The sequence below is a fragment of the Mesoplodon bidens genome, assembly GCF_964165515.1.
Source record: "Mesoplodon bidens genome assembly, chromosome: 9".
Lineage (NCBI taxonomy): Eukaryota > Metazoa > Chordata > Mammalia > Artiodactyla > Ziphiidae > Mesoplodon > Mesoplodon bidens.
In genome coordinates, this window is record NC_138166.1 from 92,498,724 (window position 1) to 92,507,717 (window position 8,994).

General features: G+C 37.9%; 1 protein-coding gene across 4 annotated transcripts in view; it reads left to right on the plus strand.

Annotated features, from left to right (window-relative positions):
• Positions 1-7,681, plus strand: part of IFT56 (intraflagellar transport 56) — a 38,066-nt gene extending 30,385 nt beyond the window's left edge. For 3 of the 4 annotated variants that reach the window (XM_081243828.1, XM_081243829.1, XM_081243830.1), the window contains 2 exons: positions 1,915-2,048; positions 3,558-6,085. In XM_081243828.1, coding sequence (XP_081099954.1) covers positions 1,915-2,048; positions 3,558-3,669 — 246 coding nt within the window. In that variant the 3' untranslated portion in view covers positions 3,670-6,085. Of the gene's footprint in view, positions 1-1,914; positions 2,049-3,557; positions 6,086-6,593 lie in introns of those variants that run through there. The other variant, XR_014016623.1, reaches the window with a different exon arrangement.
• Positions 7,682-8,994: the final 1,313 nt, after the last annotated feature.

Genomic DNA, 8,994 nt, shown 5'->3' on the forward strand with positions numbered 1-8,994 from the left:
AACTGATGTATGATTTCATATATATAACATTCTTGAAATGACAAAATTATAGAGATGTAGAAAAAATTGGTGATTGCCAGAGGTTAGGGGTGGTCGGCTGGGATGAGAGTACAGCTTTGTGGTGATGGAATAGATCTGTATCTTGATAGGGGTGGTGGTTACATGAACCTACACATTTGATTAAATGACAGAACTGTACATACACATTGTAGTGATGTCAGTTTCCTGGGTTTGGTATTGTGATATTGTACTATAGTTGTATAAGCTATAATGGGGGAAATTGGTTGAAAGGGACATGGAACCACTCTGTACTATCTTTGTGACTTCCTGTAAATTTATAGTTATTTTAAAATAAAAAGGCTTTAAAAAATGAACCAACTAGAGCTCTATCCAGCAATATAGATGAATTGTAAAAACATATACAAGACACAAAAGAATATTTACAGCTTTATTTCATATAGCTAATATACTAAGAGGCAACACTCAATTATATTGTCTAAAGATGTTTACATGGCTGATAAAACTATAAAGAAGGTCAAAGAACTGATGACCATAAAAGTCAGACTACTAGTTACTGAAAATAGGGAAAGAGAGGGTTGTAGTGTGGAAGTGGCACACAGAGCATCTGTTTTTTTTTTTTTTTTTTCTTTTTGCGGTATGCGGGCCTCTCACTGTTGTGGCCTCTCCCGTTGCGGAGCACAGGCTCCGGATGCGCAGGCCCAGCGGCCATGGCTCACGGGCCCAGCCGCTCCGCGGCATATGGGATCCTCCCAGACCGGGGCACGAACCCGTATCCCCTGCATCGGCAGGCGGACTCTCAACCACTGCGCCACCAGGGAGGCCCAGAGCATCTGTTTTGCTGTCAATGTTTCATTTCTTGACCTGGGTGGTAGTTACACTTATATTGACATTATAGTCATTAAACTGTACATGTATGTTTCCCACACCATTTGGTGTGTTTCTTTACCAAAAAAAAATTTTTTTAGGAGAACATAGGAAGAAGGATTAACCTTGAAAAGGAATAAGAACACTTCTTTCTGAGAGATACGCAGAAAAGAGGGAAGGAGTAATGAAGTACAAGTATAATTTGAACTGAAGGAAGGAGAGTTGTGTCTTCCCTATGAAGTATAGAAAAAAGCTAAGCTAAGATGCAGTAGAGCTCTTAAGGAAATTGGCAAAAGTGTAAAACCACAGTTCACAGGAAAGGAAGGGTAACAAAACCGCACTGAGTAAGGAGGATTGCCAAGCAATTTGAAGACTTCAGTGAACACTATACATTTATGATTGCCAATCAGGAAACCTCATCTAAGCAAAATTTAATGATACTCAGCATACTCTACGAGACCAAGGAAATGTGTAGTATATTTGGGAAAGAAGTTTGTCAAAATGAATTAAATGTTTAAAAGACTTGCTGTTTAGAGCAGGAGTCAGTGTACATCTGGGCATTCTGAGACTTTAGGGACAAGGTCAGGGAAAGACCATCCTCTTGGGTTGAATAGGCTCAAATTAGCATAAAATGAATGATAGTAGTCATCTACAGAATGTATTGAGGAAACTTGAAAAATAACCAGTTCAAATCACAGTCATCAGAGTTTATCCTCAAGATTAGAATATGATTAGAAGAAACGACAAATATATTGATTACAGTGTAACTTGACTGTATGTAGAAGAAATGTTATATTGTTGAAAACTTAATGAAGGGAGGGGGGTTTAAATTGAACCCATGTACACAAACTGTGATTTTCCTTCTTGTTTTAATAAGGAATTGAAATTTATCTAATTCACTAATTGCAAATGTTGTCATTACCCATGCACTTGTTTTATGAAATTATGTTTCATGGTATCTTTACATTTAGTTTCATTCTGTGTGATCTTTTGACTACAAGTATTACCACAGTACTTTCTTTTATTCAGATGGGCCAGTTTTACTATTCAGCCAAAGCATTTGATGTCTTAGAGAGGCTGGATCCCAACCCTGAATATTGGGAAGGCAAGAGGGGGGCCTGTGTAGGCATATTCCAGATGATCTTAGCTGGGAGAGAACCCAAGTAAGTAGACAGACAATAGACGCTACCTCTATGCATTTGCTGGTTCCTGGGGGATGAGAATTGCTTTCTTGGATCAGGTCTTCTGAAAACTAAAAATTATTTTGATGAATAAAAGGTTAAGTTTTATATTTCTATCTGACCTTTTTCCTCCAGAATTTTTATTTTATAGAATCAGATCATTCTAAACTATGTATAATTGGGACATTGAGTATACTACAGCTCTCAAGTATAAGAGCAAGATATATATTTGGCTCCAAATGAATTGTCATTTTCATACAATGTCTTTTTCAATCTCTTCTTCTCTTTTCTTTGCCTATTGGCTTTTTTCTTGTGTCTCTTAGTTTAGTCCTCAAAGAATTAGAAATGGAGTGAGTGTGGTTAATCTTTTTTTTTTTTTTCTTTTGCCTTCTCATATTCCAGGAAATACTGAGACATTAAGACTACATAAAATTAAGTGGCATATAGCTCCATTTGTAATAAAAGTTAAACTACTTAAAACTAAATTCAGTTTTCTGAAAATAATTTTGTGGAATATATTTGTTACTGATGTATAAATAGAAGATATAACTCTTTTTTTTTTTTTTTTGGCCACTCCACGCAGCTTGTGGCATCTTAGTTCCCCCGACCAGGGATTGAACCCGGGCCCCAGCAGTGAAAGTGCTGAGTCCTAACCACTGGACCATCAGGGAATTCCCATGACTATTTTATAAGTAAATAATCTATCAAAAATTACTTCCTGCCTTGTATCTACTTCCACTCCTAAGTAAAAGTTGAAAAGAATTTTGGTAGTTGAAAGAAGATACTTGAGGGAAAACGTAGAAAACATGAGAGAACTCTTAGGGAAGAGGATCAATAGACAGTCATCTATAGATTTGATGAGGTAATAGGGAAGTTTTAGTCTGCATTACTTAAAACATGAGTTTAAATTTTAATTAAATTTAAATTACTTAAAATATAACTACTGACATTTGCCAAATCTTGGTCATTAACTCTCCTCTCTTCCATATTTATTAATATATTATTTTTCTTGAAGAAATAATCTATGCCTGGCTTTGTAAAATTTTACAGATATGGCAATGACACCCAGTTTCAGGTGATTACCACCTTAAACAAAGGAGGAATCTGGGGCTCAGACAAGTTAAGTCACTTGTTAGCACAGAGCTAGAATTTGAACCCAACTCTTTGAACCCAGCTCCTTGATATAACTTTCTACTTGGTCATGCAGAATAAGCATAGAAATGGAAATATTTATGCCATATTAAGGCAAAAAATAGCATATATATAGATAGTAGAAGTAAACAAGGAACACTTGCATTGGTGAGAAGGATTTCACAGAATTTCCATTTTACTATGGCATCAAAAGAATAGAAGGCTAGGAAGTTTGTCATTGGTTTTTGAATACACTGTATACACATATCAGAAGGATATGAAGAACAGTCACAAGTTTATTTTACTTGTTAATTTGCATTCTTTATTGAAACACTTTGTCCTTTCAAATCTTTTCCTCAGAGAGACCCTTCGAGAAGTGCTCCATTTACTGAGAAGCACGGGTAACACCCAAGTAGAGTACATCATCCGGATCATGAAGAAATGGGCCAAAGAAAACAGAGTGCCTGTCTAAAATAGCTCCAGAGTCCTAAGGAACCAGTCACCACATTGACATAAAATTGGAAATCATTTTCCTCAAGTTTATGTGAGATGCGGGGCTCTGTTTTATTGACACTTCCTTCCTTGCTCTTCGAGCCTCAAGATCAGTGACTGGCTTGCTTAGACCGAGCCTCCTGGCTGAATTAAGAGCCATAATTTGTGCTGTGGCTCCTGTATGATCTGATGAGCAATAAGAGTTTGGACTTGTCTGGTGCCTTTCTTCTAAAAATACTCAGAGTCCTCTTATGTGATTTACTGACTTTAAGGAGAATGGCATAACTTTTTTTACATATTAGCATTCCATGGCATTTTCTCCAAGCTGCAATAACAAATGCCTTTAATGCTCAAAGGTCACCATCATTCTGTCATCTTAATTTTAGCCATCTATGTACATTATCCTGTTTTACTGGGGAATTCCATAAAAAGTTTAATAGTGCATCTCTGAATCTTGGGAGAGCAGAGGTTATAAATAGCTACATGATTCTAAGAATGGCAGTAAGATCCTTTATCAGACTGTCCGGTCATTAATAGATAATAGTCTTATGGGATTACTCTTTCAGTAGTTGAATTCTTGATGATAATAACACAGTTGCAGTGGAGTAACCTGAATGTTGCAGTTTTTTTAAAGGTGAGTACTATGAAAAAAATCTGTGCAGTACATTTGAAGATATTCAGGAAACAGTATACAAATCGCATCAGGCGCTTCCCCACTGTAATTAGGTAACATAGCAGGTTAGGTTTTTCTTCATATATTCTGCTGAATAAACATCAATTTTTGAAAGTAGGGCTACAAAGGTTATTTTATTTATTAATGTAATGTTAATAGAATATGGATCATGTAGAGCCCTTTGAGGGATTTCCTAATGGCTGGACTCTGTCCTAAGTCGTATCTGAGCCCAATGTTTCCAAGCTCTCGCAATATAAACCCGTTACACAACTGAGCATTTTTAGGCTCACGAACTATTTTCAGAAGATAGACCTACATGTTTTATGTACCAGATTACCTTTGTTTCTATATTACATAATTTTTTTCTGTTAGTTTAAGGTACCAGTATTACAGGTATAGAAAGTGCAGAGCCATCCCTATCCAGCATGGGAACTGAAAGTCATAATTCCTTGAAGCACTAAAGAAGAATAGTGTCAGTTTTTCCACCTATACCCCCAGCATCCACTGTGGATGAAGAATTTATATAGAATGGAGATGGGAACATGGCAGGAGTTGGAGCAGCTAAGGAAAGAAGGTCTGTGATGGCAGAGAGCCTTTGCCTTCTGGACAGTTGCAAGGGGTTCTTCCAGCTCTGCTCAGGAAGATGACCAGTTTTCCAGTCTTTTATTTAGACCCAAATCTAATCAGTTCAGAGCACAAATCAAAATAAACTGACCTGAATTTTAGAAAACAGTTATATCATTTTTCATATGCCAAAGCTTCTGTTCCTTATTATGTTGTTTCTGTTTTTTCAATAATTGGTTCTCAGTATCTAAGTTACAAGGTGGGTCAGATCTGGACAGAACCTGCTATAATCTTTAGAATCCTTGTGATTCTTACTTACCTCATTTAAAATATTAGGAAATATAATAGTAGAAAAAGACACATGAAACTTTTCAGTGGTTCTTTGCAATGAAATTTGTCTTCCAGTTAATTGCTATTATTTTCAAATTTCCTATACTTGGAAAACTTTTCCACTGATGATTTACTTTTAAATGAGCTCTCGTTGAGCTTAACACTCTAGCTTCTCCCTGCCATTTTCCTGTCTTTTGGAAAAAAAAAGATATTCCAAAAAGAGCAATTCCCAGAATTTTAGATTAACTTTTTAAAAAGTTTTTAATCTGTAGAATTGAGACCAAAAAACAAAAACAAAAACAAAACCCCATAAAGACTAGTGTAAGAGAGATACTATCCAATTCTGTTACTAAGGATAGCTACTTCTGTTGTTTTTTTTTTTTTTTTTTTTTTGCCGTACGCGGGCCTCTCACTGTTGTGGCCTCTCCCGTTGCGGAGCACAGGCTCCAGACGCACAGGCTCAGCGGCCATGGCTCATGGGCCCAGCCGCTCCACGGCATGTGGGATCTTCCCGGACCGGGGCACGAACCCATGTCCCCTGCATCGGCAGGCGGACTCTCAACCACTGCGCCACCAGGGAAGCCCAGGATAGCTACTTTTGAAACATCTTGGTGGGCCTCAAGATTGCAGAGTAGTGTTGCATGGAGAGGGGGAGGTCCAGGCTTAGGATGTAGTGTAATGTGTACAGTTCATAGCATCAGTGTACTCTTCATAATCTGTAGCAGATATTACTTGCAAATGGAAAAATTTTTTTTAATTATTTTTGTACTTCAAAAGAATTACTATATTCCACTGTAACATATTCAAATTAAAGCTTATTATTTGGTTATTTATAGTATTCTGTTGAGTGTGAGTGCGGGCCCTGGGTGTGTCATGTGCCTTCTCTCCTTTCTTTCCTGACCCCAGAGTAAAGGGGGAGCACAAAGTTTTGGACTCCACAAGTTATTCTTTTTGAGAGGAAAGTGGATATCCCCTAAGAAGCCTTGTCCGCTAAGGCCTCTGGTTCCTGCTCAATCATATTAGGTTTGGCTCTTTACTGTGTTACAGCCCATTCCAGAAGTTGTTTGACCAGTGCATGGTATAACGCCTCATATGTAGAAAGCTCCCAAATACTTGTTGGCTGAATAATTAAACATACAGTAACTGGTAGAGCAGGGGACTTGTGAGACCTAACCTCATGTATTCTGGTTCCCATCTAATTGTTGTTTTATGGTGTGCCAAGCATATCCTAGGTGCTAGGGATGCAAAGAGAAATAACGCACAGTCCTGATACATAACCCAGTCTAACAGAAGTATACACAACTAAACACAGTAACGTGTGACTGTTTTCTCAATAGGAAGAAGCTATTGAGAGATAAAATGAGGCAATGGGAACGTTTGTATCCATACATATGGGACACCCCCTACCTCATTTTGGAGAAGCAACCAGAATGGATCCTGGGACTCAACAGCTAGCAAGATATCCAGGCTTCTGCCATGTGTGTAGCACGTGCAACATATATCCAAGTACACAGAAGCCAAAGGACTGGTTTCCTTCTTTGTGGCTTGATACACTTAAAAAGTTGCAAGCAAGTGGGCATTAAATCACAACAGTTATATTTACTTTCTAATGGCAAAATGAATTAGTGATTTACTAGTTCCTGTATTTATGACTTCCTCAATATGACTTAGGTAAATAGTCATCTCTCTTCTTCATCCTATAAAATACTTCTCAGGTTTAGGGCTTCCCTGGTGGCGCGGTGGTTGAGAGTCCGCCTGCCGATGCAGGGGACACGGGGTCGTGCCCCGGTCCGGGAAGATCCCACATGCCGCAGAGCGGCTGGGTCCGTGAGCCATGGCCGCTGAGCCTGCGCGTCCGGAGCCTTTGCTCCGCAATGGGAGAGGCCACAACAGTGAGAGGCCCGATACTGCAAACAAATAAAAAATAAAATAAAATAAAATACTTCTCAGGTTTCAATGTATTTTATGATAACGTTCAGTCTTCTATTCAGAGATGCTCTCAGAGAAGCAGAGCTAGAGACCTGATGATTGCCCATAACATACCTCAACTCTGGACTGTAGGAATATGTGAAGATATGAGACACACACAATAAAACAATAGATGAATACAATCAGCTGATGTGTGCATATTGAATGTATAGTATATAGACAAGTTTGCACCTTTTTGCATCAAAACCCTGTCTTTAAACAAAGTCTAGATGCCAAGTACAATAGGGACTGTCCTGGTGGTCGGCGCAAAGGGAAGCAGATGCAGCAGGTCCACCACTCAGGCTGCCCCTCAAGGCAACACAGTTTACAAGCCTCAGATATAGGAAGAAGTACCCTGCTAGGTGAACATCAGGGAAGAGGATGGTGGGAAGCACATACGTGAGCATCCATACCATAAACTATGGGTGCATTTGATCTAATTCAAGTCACCATTTTTTTGTATATTGATTCATGTATTCATGTATTTATTTGGTCAGTTACTTATATTTCACTGTGTTCCAGAAACAATTTGAGATGAGTTACCAAGTATATATACAACCAAACTTAACAGATAGAAGGAAGAGTAAAGTTCATACACAAAAGTACATACCAGAATTACCAAAGATGGGCCAGAAGTTCACTTTCAAGCTTCCCACCAACCAAAGCAAAGGGGGAAACACAACCAGATGGAAAATTCAGTCCATCTGTGTAAATGAACTCCCTTACGGGGGAAAAAAAAAACTGGATTTTCAGGGATCTCTGATTGTTGGCAGGGTTCTGAATTAGGTTTCTGCACCATAACTTAGACATAACCAAATGCTTAATAAAAATTTCAAGGGAATCTTATTGCATCTCAAAGTATGTACAGGTCTTTCCTACTATGTACAGTTAAATAATTACACATGTCCATCTATTTTTAATTTCCTCTATATACATAAAGTTATACTCTCCTTTGCCAGTTTTTAACTGAGGAGTAGCTATTAATATGATGAAGCTGAGACGTGTTATTCAAGTTTTTAAAATTACAGTTCATGTTAGGATGAAAATGTATGTAACAGTGACCTAGAGACTAATTGCAAGGTACTATAAAAGCAATGAAATTATGGGACAGTATAGCTTATACATTTACTGAGAAAATTCAACAGGGAAAAACATTGTAGAATAGGTCACATAGAAAAGGCTACATGGGGAAAGTGAATCTTAAATGAAACTTGGAGTATAGAATTTAACTATATAGAGAATAAGTCAACGATTATGTCAGATGAAGATAACATAAATGAAGCCTCGAGTAATATTTACAGATGTTTAATCTTAACTTTAATTGTTCTTATTTATCTACTTTCATTTGTTCTTTGAGAAACAGTATGGCCTTTTTTGTAAACTTGTAGTTTCATGCCATGACCCAGCAATTCCACTCTTCAGTATATGTTCAAGAGATACTCGTGTCCATGTATACCATGAGATATGGACTCTTGTCCATGTACACCAGGAAATACGTACAAGAATCCTCACAGCACTGTGCCCAGGGAAAACCTGGAAACAGCCCAAATACCCATTGACAGGAGAGTGGATAGACTGTGGTAAAGTCACATGGAATGTTACACAAAATAAATGAACTACAGCCTCTTACAATGCGAATGAAGCTTAGCAATATACTGCTTACAGCAATAACTTTTTATAAGGTAAAGACAACTCAAATATAAATATGTAATCAAAAGAGAAGCAGAGGGCTTCCCTGGTGGCGCAATGGTTGAGAGTTCGCCTGCTGAT